Below are 15,950 nucleotides of genomic sequence, written 5' to 3'. Positions count from 1 at the left end.
AGACACAGGAACATCTATAAAACTAGCAGACTTAAACACCAAACAGGCACAGGAACAACAGAGAAAGTTCAGCTAAATAAATCAACAATCAAGCTTTATCATTATCAGATGCTGAGTACTGTACATTAGTGATCAATAAATTAAATTTAAATCTAATTTGGATTTAATAAAATCAGACGATAATAAAAATTACTATTTCTTTATGTTGTTTCTTACAAGCACCTATTGTGATCCTTAAAATAAACCTGCATATCAACATATCCTACACTTAACTCCTTCAACCTTACACTTGAAACCTCTTTCATAAACAAACTGCATTATATTAAGCTGAGTTACGACGACTGCATTCAGTTCTGAGAGTGTTGTTGTCCTGTGAGGCACGTACCCAAATCCAGCAGCCAATACTTGCAGTTCTCTGAGCGTCCTGAAGCTGAACCCATATGACAGAGTGATCTGACTGATAAAAATGAGTGTATTCCATGTGCCATACCAAGAGGTGATCCGGACGGAGGAGGCAAACTACACTAACTCCTCTAAACTAAAAGCATTTTACCACATAATGCTGAGAAGAGAGTGATGGACTATGAAAGAAAGGGAGGGAGAGAGAGAGGGAGAGAGGAAGGGGGATGGAGAAAGAAGGAGGTTTGGTGTTCCATGCACAGCTGTGACTAAGTTATGCTTAGAATGAGAGAGAGGGAGGAAGGGAAAACCGGATGAGAAGACTCAAAGAGGAAAGAGGTGTAACCTGCAAACCTTTAATATGAAAGATGTGATTCTGAAAGAGTCAGTTACAAGCCTTCTCAAAATGAGACTGTTTTAGCTTATTTACTCCTTTTCATATATTGTGCATATTAAAATTTTTCACCTGATCTTGGGTAAAGATATTATATGATTCTTGATAGGTTTTATGGGATTCGCCCAATTACATTTTTAAAATCTAAAAAAAAAAAAAAAATTGAAAATAATGATGTTACAGCTAGTCTTTTATGTAGATTGCTGAAAATGCCATGTGGATGATGGCATTCAGCAAAACATCAGTCAAGTTTTGACCTGTTTCAACATTTTCAGCATTTTTCATTGGGAACACAATAATAATAATTCCCAGTGGAAAATGACAGTTTTAAAGCATACAGTGCGACTGACAGGCTTGGCCAATATCAGGTTACAGCATGAAAGTCAACAACTACCTCTATATCACCTACACAAATGGCTGCCTCTCTTACAGGCTTCACCGGAGCGGGTGGCTACAAAGATCTCCCTGTTTAAGCGTCTTTGGCTGCTTAACAGTAGCTGGTCTGTGGCCAGTCAAACTGCTTCCTTTGCTATACACACACACACACACACACACACACACACACTTACACATATGCAGATCCGTAACTGCTTATGCCAGAACTAATCAAAATTCTGCTGAGGATTCTGCTCTGGTCTCATGGTAAAAGTTTGATTTTTTAGCCCCTCTGGACACGTTGCATCACACCAGCTGCCTTAAATATACCTTGAACATTTCAGCTAACAAAATAGTCAGGGCAGCAATTTGAAGAGGTTGAATACACTGGTCATCATGAGTTATGACCGTTCCTATTTCACATTCTATAAATACTGATTGTCCTTGCTGTAAGAGAACCGGCTGTTTGACATTTCCCATGACCTCTGTCAAAGGAAAGGTGCTTGTCTACTTGTAATGATGTCATAAAAATGATTTCAATGACACAGGTATGAGACCTCATAACTTGTGTAGTTACAAAAAGATAGAAATGAAGTGCAACTTATTAGTTTCAATTTGACTGTTATAATACTTTTATAAGCTTTTCATTGATTATCTCCTTGACATTCATTGTTGGTCTTTATGAGGATAGATAGATAGATAGATAGATAGATAGATATTTTAAGATCATAGATAGAAATTGTAAGATCTAGATAGATAGATAGATAGATAGATAGATACTTTTTGACAACATCTGAGCAGCATTTTCTAACTACATCAAGAGTTAAATATAAGTCAGTTTCAGTAACTTCCCAGAATTCTCCAAACTGAACACCACACCCTGCACACACTAATGATCATCTCTCAGATGCTGCCCAGTCATCCTTGTGTGGGTGACCTCAAAAATCTTTGCCTGGTGACCTTCTTAGTTTTACCACATGCTCTTCCTTTGTAATCATTTCTTTGTCACAAATCATGATCCATTCAGAGTTTTCAAAAGCAGTGACTAACCACCATGAATTCCATGTTACACATCTTTGATCATGAGGAACTGACGAACTGCAGCTTATGTACTTACTATAGTTAAATCCTTAAATACCGATTAACAATAAGATCCAAAATGAATTTGAATGAGTCACCATAAATGTTTTCATATGGAAATCTCTCACCGCAAAGCTGAGTCCTAGAATATCATTACAACCTTAAATACAACAATAAATTCAAATGGACCCTATGCATGTTCTTAACAAATTTTCTTGATCTTACAGGTGAGAAAAATAATAAAAATAATAACCTTTCCATTGTTTCTATTGTTTCAATGTAACCAAGGCCACAAGGGCGGGAACGAAAAAACAAACAAACATATTAATCAATATATAACAGCTAACCATCCACAAATCAAATCCCAACAGAAAAAATCAAGTCTTGTCTAAATTATTTCCTGCCAAATACTTTTTCTTTCTGAAACAGGTCACATTGCAAATGTTACAGAAGTTTAGAAAGCATTTTATTATAGTGAATCTTCTGATAAAAATAAAGACATACAATACAATGTTCAAAAGTTGTGGTCGACAAGTTTTTTTTAATGTTTTTGAAAGAAGCCTTTTATGCTCATTGAAGCTGCATTTACAGTATTTGATCAAAAACATATTTTAATATATTTTAAAAAATATAATTTATTCCAAACTTTCAGCAGCCATTACTCCAGTTTTCAGTGTCACATGATTCTACATAAATCATTCTAATATGCTGTTTTGGTGCCCCAACAAAAAATTTCTTATTATTAGCAATGTTAAAAACAGTTGTGCTGCTAATATTTTTGTGGAATCTATGATACATCTTTTTTCAGGATTCTTTTATGAAGATTATAAATGTCTTTACTGTCACTTTTGATCAAATTAATAAGTCCTTGCTGAATAAAAGTATTTGTTTCTTTCAATAAACAACTTTTGAATGGTAGTATGCTGTATTATTGTTTACAAAATGGCTGGTTTTAAACACATGATCAAAATCACAAGATCACATTAACTGTCCTGTGTACATGGATATGGTCCTAGCAGGGAAATCCCCTGCAGCCTGGCAACCCTGTTCATCAACTGACACAACCCATCACCATGGTTACCGCATGCACAACACACTTCAACCCTAATAAGAAAGAGCAAAGCTGCACTGCAATTAAAATTTTATTTGGGTTCAGGGTGAATCAAGAGCAGATACGCACACCTGTACACACCTTTGATCCATCTCTCCTGATGGAAAACACACAATATCTGGCACCCCCATTAGGATAAAATATCTGGCACTCCCATTAGGATAATCGGATGTAATTTTGATTCGTTATATTTAATAGTTAATCTTGCACATAGCTAGAAATTTGTATCCGTAATAATTTAAAATACAATTTTGTATAAATCAATATAAAATAAATCCATTAGGTAAATTAGATTTAAAAAACAAAAAACAAACAAACAAACAAAAAAAAAAACATCTGTATCCTTTCATACTATCAAACAGATAGTATGATAGTAGTTAAAAACTGAGATTCCTATCGAGTCAAAGGTGGTTACCTAACAACTCTTACACAAAGGACCAGCTGGAAAGCCAGACGCATGTGTTGACGTGTCTTCAAGTAATCCCTCAAGCATTTACACAGAAGCTCTTCCCATGACTGGAGAGGAACACCAAACACTATCCCAGAGTTGCCAAAAACTCAAAACACTGACAAATACAAGTTGTGCAGCCTCTGTGAAGTTTAAACCTAAATAAATCCCATTCTAAATCATGATCTCATCCTGATCTGACCCCATATCTAAGCAGGCGTGCGTTTCCCAAAAGCATTGTTAGCCAACTAGGGTTGTAATGATATGAGATTTTCATGGTATGATAACATTCTCAGAAAATAACATGGTTTCATGGTATACAGTATTAAACAATCAGTTATTATCATCAGTTAAAATGACCATTAAATGAATGAACAAATGCTTTACTATAACATATATTTGTTTATTCAAATTCCAATAATCAAAAACATGTCTAATCAATTACATGTATTAATTGATTATGGATTAGATTAACAACTCTTTTTTTTTTTTCATTAATAATTTATTAAAAAATTTAAGAAGAATAGAGTCCTATGAAATGTATTTTATTCAGAAAATGTATTTTTCTTTTTATAATTTAATACAAATATATGATCAAAAATGGTGGCAATCAAAGAAATGCAAAAAACTTACAATTTAATTAATGTTCTAAAATGTAATCAAATGAAAATGTAACAACTTTTATCCGTTTATTTTTTTTTTTTTGGGCAAAGTGCTGCATAACAGAGATAATAAATTAGATTACTAAATTAAAACATGGACAAAAAAATTATATTCCTTAACTAATGTTTAAATAAATTGCATTATTACAGGTGCTGGTCATATAATTAGAATATCATCAAAAAGTTGATTTATTTCACTAATTCCATTCAAAAAGTGAAACTTGTATATTATATTCATTCATTACACACAGACTGATATATTTCAAATGTTTATTTCTTTTAATTTTGATGATTATAACTGACAACTAAGGAAAATCCCAAATTCAGTATCTCAGAAAATTAGAATATTACTTAAGACCAATACAAAGAAAGGATTTTTAGAAATCTTGGCCAACTGAAAAGTATGAACATGAAAAGTATGAGCATGTACAGCACTCAATACTTAGTTGGGGCTCCTTTTGCCTGAATTACTGCAGCAATGCGTCGTGGCATGGAGTCGATCAGTCTGTGGCACTGCTCAGGTGTTATAAGAGCCCAGGTTGCTCTGATAGTGGCCTTCAGCTCTTCTGCATTGTTGGGTCTGGCATATCGCATCTTCCTCTTCACAATACCCCATAGATTTTCTATGAGGTTAAGGTCAGGCGAGTTTGCTGGGCAATTAAGAACAGGGATACCATGCACTGTGTGCAGGTGCCAAGTCCTGTTGGAAAATGAAATCTGCATCTCCATAAAGTTGGTCAGCAGCAGGAAGCATGAAGTGCTCTAAAACTTCCTGGTATACGGCTGTGTTGACCTTGGACCTCAGAAAACACATTGGACCAACACCAGCAGATGACATGGCACCCCAAACCATCACTGACTGTGGAAACTTTACACTGGACCTAAAGCAACGTGGATTGTGTGCCTCTCCTCTCTTCCTCCAGACTCTGGGACCCTGATTTCCAAAGGAAATACAAAATTTACTTTTATCAGAGAACATAACTTTGGACCACTCAGCAGCAGTCCAGTCCTTTTTGTCTTTAGCCCAGGCGAGACGCTTCTGACGCTGTCTGTTGTTCAAGAGTGGCTTGACACAAGGAATGAGACAGCTGAAAACCATGTCTTGCATACGTCTGTGCGTAGTGGTTCTTGAAGCACTGACTCCAGCTGCAGTCCACTCTTTGTGAATCTCCCCCACATTTTTGAATGGGTTTTGTTTCACAATCCTCTCCAGGGTGCGGTTATCCCTATTGCTTGTACACTTTTTTCTACCCCATCTTTTCCTTACCTTCACCTCTCTATTAATGTGCTTGGACACAGAGCTCTGTGAACAGCCAGCCTCTTTTGCAATGACCTTTTGTGTCTTGCCCTCCTTGTGCAAGGTGTCAATGGTCGTCTTTTGGACAACTGTCAAGTCAGCCGTCTTCCCCATGATTGTGTAGCCTACAGAACTAGACTGAGAGACCATTTAAAGGCCTTTGCATGTGTTTTGAGTTAATTAGCTGATTAGAGTGTGGCACCAGGTGTCTTCAAAATTGAACCTTTTCACAATATTCTAATTTTCTGAGATACTGAATTTGGGATTTTCTTTAGTTGTCAGTTATAATCATCAAAATTAAAAGAAATAAACATTTGAAATATATCAGTCTGTGTGTAATGAATGAATATAATATACAAGTTTCACTTTTTGAATGGAATTAGTGAAATAAATCAACTTTTTGATGATATTCTAATTATATGACCAGCACCTGTATTAGGGGCCAAGCACCGAAGCTGCGAAGGCACCTATTGAAATCATTAGTTTTCTTATTATTATTCTTCCGCCATAGAAGTCTCTGGCAGCCCATAGAACCGTATGGTAAAAAGTTGAGAAATTTGGCACACTGATAGAGGACAGTCTCAACTGTATCCATAGCAAATTTGGAGTCTCTAACTCAATCCCTCTAGCACCACCACATGTCCAAAGTTTCACTCATGTTTATGGTAATAACTTTTGAACCATAATGGTTAAAAACAAATTTTCCTCTGATTCCTTGGCTCAAGATGATTCGATTGCATCCTATGATGTCATTTTCCATTATGAAAATCTTCCCGCCATTTAGATTTTTCCGAAAAACCTACTTTTTCAAACTCCTCCTAGGCCGTTGCTCCGATTTTCATGAAAATTGAACCAGAGCATCTTGAGACCATGCCAACAAAAAGTTATCAAAAGCTTTTTGATAGAACCATCCATTCTCGAAAGCTGCACAAATGAATTCGACAAAAAGCTTGACAAATCAGATTTGAGGCTATATCTCCAGAACACTTTATTGTATTCAGACCAAACTTGGACCAGCGCCACCTAGTGGAGAAAAGAACTATTTATATGCTTATAACTTTTGATGTGGTTCACTTATTTTCATGTGAGTCATCTCATTAGACTTGTGAATCCTTGTCGAGTCCAACAATACCAAACATGCTACGTTTCGCCTTACGGTTTGTGCGACGTGGTGATTTAGCGCTTAAAAACCGTTTGAGAATATCTTCGAAACGATCGAGAAGAAACCAGCATAGGAAACATGGAACCTTAGCTGGTTAACTAAATGCTAATGCCCAAACGTCAAAATTTTGATAGGAAGTAGCAAAAAAAAAATCAAAACAAAGTCATCCATGGGTCATTTTTTATGTTCTCATAAATATAAATGTTTATGACTCCGAAATGAAATGAGATATTTTCACCAAATTTGACACACATATGTATGGGCTCACTCTGAGGACACATAAAAAAAGCAGTGGGATTGTGCCTCTTGGTGGTGCTATAATTGAACAAAACATGAAATTGCCATTAACTACAATACAGTATTAAGATATAAAATGCTGTATTTTATGAATGCATTGGTGTACCATTACGAAACTCAGTATGTGCCACTGGCACCATGCTAATCAAAAGGTTTTGAGACAGTGCCTCCTTGTGGTCAAATGTTATAATGAAATTTTAAACAAATGCTAATAGCTTTATATAAATGTGGCCTATTATAATGAGATTGGTCTTAATAGATTCCTTGGGTCATGCTGAGCACATTGATGACAATTTTGCGAAAGTTAGCAAAACATCCTCTCCACCACTTTGATTTTCTTTAAAATCATACTTTTTCAATATCCTCCTAGACCGTTGGTCCAATTTTCACCAAAATTGAATCGTATCATCTTCAGATAAAAAAAAAGTTTCGGCAAAAAGTTATAGATTTCGTGTTGATAAACAAAACTGTTTTCGTATACCGCAGCAACGAATTAGAGGCTTGATGCCAAAATGACTGTTGAGCCTGTATCTCTGCAATGCTTTGACATATTGACACCAAACTTTGCGAGTGTCATTGTCACCTCACTCTGACCATACCGCATGAATTTGGTCACAGCACCATAATACATGATAAACCAGTAAATCTTCTTTATTAACTGTATTTATGATTTTTCAGCTCTTTTGCTCTTTTCATAATTTCTTCAAGTTAAACCAAACTTTTATTTTGACGGGTTGTAGTGAAGACCTTTGAGTTTTCATGACTGGATTCTGGGATTCCCTCTGCATCACATAAATCATACAGCCTTAAGTCATAAACAGGACATACCTTTATCTGCACAGAGGGATGATGTTCTCGAATATACTGTGGGTGAACATGTTTGATGTGTTTCCTCCTTTTGCAGCCACTTCCGTCCATATTTTTTTGCAAATTGGATATCTATCCTCGAGGACAACCACGTGTTCGTTTTTTCAATATCCAAAGTATTCAGATACTTCAAATTTTAACTTCTTTAACTTCTTTTTCATACCAGTATACCGTTACAATCCTATAGCCAATTATGTTCGCAAGTTTCGGTGTTACCAACTAGTTCAATGATTCTATGTTTTCCAAAAACATAGTTCCAACGAACATTCGCAAACAGCATCGCAAACTTATGTGGTGGAACTACAGCTCTCGAAGCATAGTTTCTTGTTACACAATAAGCACACAATAAGCTAACATGCAATACATTCTATATCTTTAATTATATATATATATATATATATATGTTACAATCTACAGTATATACTTTAGAATGTCAACAATCAGTGGCATTTTTGAAGAATGCGCATGTGCGTAAGGGAACCCCGGTGTATGACGTAAGAGGGAACGCACAATGAATCAAACAACAAATAAAGCCAAATGACATGAAACAAAAATAGTGAAGTAGTCCTCAAACGACAGATGTGCGACTATGTCTTTACAGTTTCACTAAACAGTTGTGACTAGATAATTGCATATGCCTCATACCACGGTAGTTATCTAGTGAGCTATGTTGTTGTACTGGAAACACAACCCAGGGCCAGTATGAACATACAAAAAACCCACAAACTTTAAAAACATTTACAGTCCAATCAAATCTAACCCAACACAATCTGCAGAAAACAGGAAAGCCATCTTACCTTTATGATTGAAAATTCCCTCCATCTCCATACTGCTGCGGGAATGGGCGATGCAAAGCATGGAACTGGGAACCAGGCCCTCCTGGGCAGGTGAGCGGTCAGTGGTGCGGACCAGACACCAGTCGGGCTTGTCCTGGGGCCGTTCTAACAGCTCCACTGTCTGACCTCTACGTACAGTCAACTCTGATCCATTACTTGCCATGAAATCGTGGATGACCACTGTCAGCTCTGATCCACCGGACAACTGTGGAGGAAGGCATAAATGTCACAATAAAAAAAATAATAATCGAATATGTCTGTGATAAAGACAACAAAAGTGACCTAAATAAGAAAACAGACAAGTCTAAAGTCAGAACAAACATACCCACTGGTAATGTGGCATCGCCAACGAGCTCAAAAGGTGAGCCACTGATCCCGAACCTTTACAAGCCATATTTCTACCAAAACAACACCTCCTAGTACATCCTTATGCATTAAACATCACTGAGTCGAAAACCCCTAACTCCGACAATGCCATATCCTTCAATCTGGAAGAGAGAATGACATTGCTTTCCTTTTTTCTTATCAAAATGAACCTCATCTACAGTTCATCTACAGCTCAAGCATTCAGGACTCCAGTGAGGTAAAGTGGCAGGCGGCTGAAGGCTGCTGACACATCCTCGCATTGCCACGGAGATGGAATCAGTCTGAAGGAGTGACGCCTGGCAGGAGGAAGAGAGAGGAGGCAGAGACGGACACAATGTGCCAAGATTTAAAGGAGCAGGAGGCAAATTAATGCTTATTAGAAGTGACGTGCAGGAACTCGTCTGCTTCTGGGAGCCTCACCTTTTCACCTCTCAGTGAACTGAGAGGGCTCTGTGTGCGTTAAGATGGTTAAAACAGTGAGCCTTTGTGAGGGATACGTCAGGGTACATGAGTGAATTTGGTGACAGCGAGATACTCTTTACGTGTTTGTCTATGTCACAAAGAGAGAGGGAAGAGACCGACATGGAAATGGAAACAGAGAAAGATAAAGATGGTGAATCCAAGTGTGTTTAGATTCAAGAGAGTATCAGCATGTGATGTGTGTTGCTGTAGGAGGCTCGCAATACATATCGGTGACAAAAACATGCACATGTGTGAGGGCGAGTGAGAGGAGAGCTCTGATTGTGAGTGGGAAGATGAGCGTCTGTGCTGCTAAATCCAAAGCAACCAAAGCAATGTTCCCCAGTGAGGAATCTTCATTACGTCTGTTGATAATCAAGTTAAAGGAATGTTGGAACTACTGGACGCCACTGTGTCCAAACTTCTTGTATGGTTGATTCTTCAATTAGGAGAAATTTCCTGTTCCCTGTTCCCTTTTATCTAAATGTTTATATAAATGTTTTTACTTAAATGTTTTGGGATAGTTCAGCCAAAAATGAAAATTCTGACATTAATTGCTCACCCTCATGTCGTTCCAATTCCATAAGACTTTCCTTCATCTTCGGATCTTTTTCCCTCCATTGACAGCTACGCAACTGACACTTTGACGCTTTAAAAAGTTCATAAAGATATCGTAAACTTAATCCACATAAATAGTTTAGTCCAAAATTTCTGAAGATACTTGATCGCAACATCGATCAGCGAACATAAACAGAAACTCAACCGAACCTGCTTGATGTGCGAGAACAAACCTCTTGTGGAAGCTCAAACGTGCTGCGTAACACACGAGAACGAACCTAATTGCTTCTGGCATGTCAAGCAAACATGCTTAAGCTTCTGTTTACCACAACTGATCTGTGCGTTGATGAATGTTTATATGTGAATAAAAGCCTAAATTCAATCTGTTCATCATATAAAGTGATCCTGTCTCTTTAGAAAATGTGGACTAAACCACTTAATTCAAATGGATTCATTTTATGATCTCTTCATGAACTTTTTTAAGCGTCAAAGTGTCAGTTGCGTAGCTGGAGGGACAGAAAGCTCTCAGATTTCATCAAAAAGATTTCATCAACACTTAATTTGTGTTCTGAAGATGAACGAAAATCTCACTGCTTTGGAAAGGCATGAGGATAAGTAATTAATGACAGAATTTACATTTTGGGTGAACTATCCCTTTAAGAAGTCAAAAAAAAATTTCAGTTAATTTATTATTTATATAACACTATTTATGAAACTATTGCCTTCTGCAATAAACTTTGCAACAATGGCACAGTTATTCAACTGAATTGAAACAACATACAGTAGATCTAACTTCAGCTGAATAATGGCACTAGAGCTGCTTTACAGCTGAAACTGAAGTAATTTTATAAATGATTAATTTTTATTTTCCTGTTTATTAATGTGAAGCTGCTTTCTGTATTGTATAGAGCGTTATAAATAAATGACTTGACAAAGTTTGTAATTGTTTATCCTGTGGAGTCACTTTTGCCACACCTACATAGTGACAGAAATGTAATTAATTTTAAAACATTTATATAATGATCAGGACAAATTTTATTACTGTAAATGTCATTATATTGCAGATTATAATATGACAATTCAACATTTAATTGAATTATCTAACTAAAAATCCACACCACCCCACATAATCACCATCATACCAAAATCCACCTGATAAAGGTGATGATCAGATCTTTATTACAGGGCATGTGATACATTTTAACATATAAGAATCATAGTTTGAATAAGTCTAAAATCCTTTTTCAAGATTTGTGGTGGTGAAGTAGTGAAAGTGGCCCTATTTGAAGAATCACCCATTTGTGGACACTGTCACTAAAATCGAATGCCTGAAATAAACTGTTCTTTGCTATTTTTTTCATAATTAAAATCAATTTTATTGTACACAAGCCAGTGTGGTGCAGCCTTTTGTCTGAGAAGCCTTGACAGAGATGAATGAAGCAAATGTTGTTGGTTTTTTTTTTTTTTTTTTTTTTTGCTCAGGTACATTTCACAGAATTTCCAGCAGCTCAGTATTGTCTCCAAAGTAAAGCATAAATTCAGGAGAACAAAAAAAAAAAGATTCTGTTCTTTAAATCTTTGGGTCAGATCAAGAAGTATCAATGAAGAACTGAATGTTCGTCCATCTGATAAGAAATGCCATTTATAGAATATAGCTGCAAGCAGCAATAATGGGGCCAACCACATAGATAGTATAAACATGGCAAGCATGTTTAGTCATTGAACCCTTGGCGGTGTTTGTAGGATAAGTGGCTACAAGTATATTTAAAAGTACTTTTAACTTTTCACCAGGAGGTGGCGCTGTCATAAAATTTATGTGGTGCTGTCAGGACATTGCTGCAATGACATCTGCAAAATTGTGTGTCAATATTACAAATGGTTGCAGAGAAATAAAACACTTCTAGTTTGGTGTCTACACAAGTGCATTCATAGTGTTGAACATCAGAAATCCATTTACTTTGTTTTGTAAAGACTGGACTGCAGATGATCAGAACAAGCTTAGGAGAAGATTAGATAAATGTCATAGGCACTGCAATGAAGAAATTGGTTTCAAATCAGTTCAAGATGGCAAAAGGTGAAGCTTAATAATAGTCATAGTGTTCCACAAGCACTTAGAAATGAATTAAAGAGCTAGTTTACCCAAAAATGAAACTTCTGTCATTTACTCAACCTCAAGTTGTTTCAAACCTAAGACTACCATTCATCTTCAGAACACAAATGAATATATTTTATTATATATTAATATTCTCTCATCATTTTTGTTCATCCCTTCAAAGTCCATGGAACTAAAAATCCCCCACTTCAAAAGTACAAAGAGACATTATAAAAATACTTCTGAAGAGAAATGATCGCTTTATATGATGAACAGATTTCATTCAAGCTTTTATTCACATATAAACATTGATCAATGCACATACATAGAGCTCATCAAATATGGTAAACCTACTTTTACAAATTACAGTGTATTTAGACTTTCAATTTATGGACAACAATTATCTTTATTTGTGTTTTTCCGAAGATGAACGGAAGTCTTATGGGTTTGGACAACATTATATTATGAAAAAAATTAAATGTTTGGGTGAACTATTCCTTTAAGAACTTGATTTTAGACTTGATTTAAAAGTTATTATACTGTAAGCTTACCATAGTCTTTGAATGTGATGGCACAAAAAGGCTTTTGAACCAAATTAGCAAGTTAAAGTTGGTAAAACCCATCAAATCTTGTATTTAGGGTGAGGCTAAAACATTCAGTACAGACATTAATCCATTTTCCTTGTCTGAAAATTCTGCAGGTCTAAACATGCCACCAAAACACCAGAGCTGTGCATCAGGTGTAGCATGGCACTGTGAGACTAAGGTCGACAGATTTTCACACTCACCTTGTCGCTATCCAGTGTGTTCTGGGAGGTGCGGGAGGCGATGGAGATGGTGTCTGGTTGACTGCTTGCATCACCCTGACTGTCTAGGTCCTCTCCATCCCTGTTATTCAAAATGATATACATCAGTTAAAAATGCAAATTGACCAAAGAAAAGCTTTTCCACCCTGGTTTGACAGTCACTGTCAAAGACAACACACTGGTATGCATAAAATGAGTTTCTTCAGGTGGAGCGTATTCTAAGTTCCAGAGATCCATACACCAAATCAGGCTATGGATTAATGTGATTGGTTGACATACCGTTTGCCCTTGTGTTTGGTTGCAGTGGCTTTGGGAATGTGAATTGGCTCTTTGAGTGCCCCCCGTAAATGGATGGTACGCTCCTGGATAACTTCACGTACATGTTTTATCCAATCTTGTTTGTTTTCAATACCAGAAGCCTGGGGGTGCATTGAATACAACAAAACATTAACAAACCTCTATTTACACAACAGACATAAATAGCTATTATAATTGTCAAAGCCTACAGCTATGTTGCAAAAATAACAGGCAATCAGTGTTGAAATGAAGTCAAACCCTATTTAATTAATTCTAATCTTTTATCAAAATATAATAACTTGCTTTGCTTCTAAATGTACTTTCATTTTAGTTTACAAATCCCTCTTATTTTTCAACCCATCGCCTCCAACCACCTGTCATAGAAGCTCAATCATGATTCAATCCATTCTCAAAGGATAAAATCAATTCCCATCCTATGTTTCACTTGGGAATACATCAGATTATGGTAAAATAGGTGGGAACAATGTTTAATGCTTTAAACTGTAAGCCAAAATTGTGAACATGACAGCATCCATGTGTGTATCTACATGTGAGAACACATGGCGTGACACATGATTCATTACATGATTCAATGATGTCTGCAGAGATGAAGGGCAACCATTCAGAGACACAAGTTACATAAGTCATTACTTAAAGTACTTAAAAGTCTAACAAAATGATTTTATACAATGGTATGACTCAAGCCAGAGCTACAGTACATGAAAATTCAAAACTTGAAAACATATCCACTTATCTGATCTATTTCAAGAACCCTCAGATGAGTGATTCTCTTTATTTTATAACAAAGACTGATGTAAAGTCACATTTGATTTGAGGTCAAGGACAACCTTTTTTAATAATGAAACATGCTTATATGCTGAGCAATTTAGCAATGTTTGGATAAAAATAAACTTGATAAGCAAAGACAAAAACATTTATTAGAAGACAAAAAAATTCTACTGAAACAACTGAAAACATCTTAGATGAAGTATCAATTTGGAATGCAAATCATACCTTTAGGACAATTTTGTTGTCTGAGGTAGGTGTCCGTCCAACCCAGAGTGCAAATTTACATGCATCTCCTTCCACATGTTCAGTCACCCCTAATTCTGAGGTCTAATCAGTGCAAAAAAATACATCAAACATTAAATAGTTAATTTTATTATGAAGTATGGCCATTTGTAATCTTTATTCAAGCAAGCTTTTCTCTGTTAAGTAACTTATAATAAAATTAAAAGAAACCCATACCATAAGCTTGCTCTTGTAGAGGTACTTGCTTCTGCCATTGGAATCTTTGACATCCTTGCTGAAGATAAGGGACATCTCAAAGAGGAAGAGGTGACGCTCTCTGCCCTTACGGATCAGAGTCTTTGGATCCCAAACCTGGAATGACTCTTGCAGAATCAACTCACCCTGAGACTCAATGTTCTCATCAAAACCTGGGAGGAAATGAGGCAGAGAGTAGGTGGTTAAAATTAAAGTTTGGGTTTGGTTTAACAAGCTGTGTTTGTGTATGTGTGTGTTACTCACCCTCCAGCATGCTGAGGTGCATGGCATCATTAGCTCTCTTGGGCACACTAAGCATGACCTCCAGACCATCTTTAATTTCTCCCTTACCTTCCTCACAACAAGTCAATAGTTCCTATGAACAAACATAACAATTGTACTTGTACGTTTGAAGACATACATTGAAGAGTTTGTGCTTTACTGTGGATTTTTGTAATGATACTGGTAAAACGTTTCAAAGGATCAAAGGTTTGTCTCCTGATTCAAATTATCTATACACAAATCAGTCAAAAAGAGCTTGTGTATATTGCAAAACAAAAACATTTAGAGATATGAAAACAAAGAAAAATGCCAAATAAAGCATAATCATACGCAGTTTGTTCAATAATAGGATTTATGAGAAGAGCTCTTTCAACGGTACAGTTAATAACAAATTGATAATGAAAGTTCAAAATAGAAAGTGTCTGTTTTTAAGATTTTCATACTCATTTGGAAACACACATGTGTCAAAATCTAGTGCTCATAGTAAAAGGTTAGTCATTGCAGTCAGGAGCATGAAATATTGTAGACAATAGTGATAGACAATTGCTGAAAGAGTATTAATTTAATTTGAACACTGATCACTGATCACCATAATGGTGACATTAGAGACTTCAACAACTTTTGTGCCATGAAAGAAAAAAAAAGCCAAACAGGTTTATAATAAGTGAAGATGGTAATGGTGCATTTGGAGTTGTTTAAGCATCCTCTGGTGGGGTATTATTGATTTTATTTGCAGTTGATTTCATATAAGTCTATGAGGGTGTGTGTCAATTGTAGTTGTTGTGCTGTCTGCAAATACGCAAGTTTTGTTGTGGTCTTGCTGGGATCATACCCGCACCCAAAAGACAACAAAAGCTGGTCCCAGCATGCAAAACATACCTTATGCTGGTCCACCAG

General features: G+C 36.2%; 1 protein-coding gene across 7 annotated transcripts in view; it reads right to left on the bottom strand.

Moving 5' to 3' along the window:
* Window positions 1-15,950, bottom strand: part of triob (trio Rho guanine nucleotide exchange factor b) — a 174,738-nt gene that overhangs the window by 31,886 nt on the left and 126,902 nt on the right. For all 7 annotated transcript variants that reach the window (XR_007925466.1, XM_051865402.1, XM_051865400.1 and 4 more), the window contains 6 exons: window positions 15,036-15,147; window positions 14,754-14,944; window positions 14,520-14,621; window positions 13,488-13,627; window positions 13,191-13,290; window positions 8,890-9,133 (listed from right to left, as the gene is read on the bottom strand). Coding sequence is in view for 6 of the 7 variants with exons in the window: in XM_051865402.1 (XP_051721362.1) it covers window positions 8,890-9,133; window positions 13,191-13,290; window positions 13,488-13,627; window positions 14,520-14,621; window positions 14,754-14,944; window positions 15,036-15,147 (889 nt within the window). In the remaining variant the exon portion in view is untranslated. The remainder of the gene's footprint in view (window positions 1-8,889; window positions 9,134-13,190; window positions 13,291-13,487; window positions 13,628-14,519; window positions 14,622-14,753; window positions 14,945-15,035; window positions 15,148-15,950) is intronic.

Source organism: Ctenopharyngodon idella, chromosome 16 (genome assembly GCF_019924925.1).
Source record: "Ctenopharyngodon idella isolate HZGC_01 chromosome 16, HZGC01, whole genome shotgun sequence".
Taxonomy (NCBI): domain Eukaryota; kingdom Metazoa; phylum Chordata; class Actinopteri; order Cypriniformes; family Xenocyprididae; genus Ctenopharyngodon; species Ctenopharyngodon idella.
This window is presented reverse-complemented; position numbering and strand designations above follow the sequence as displayed.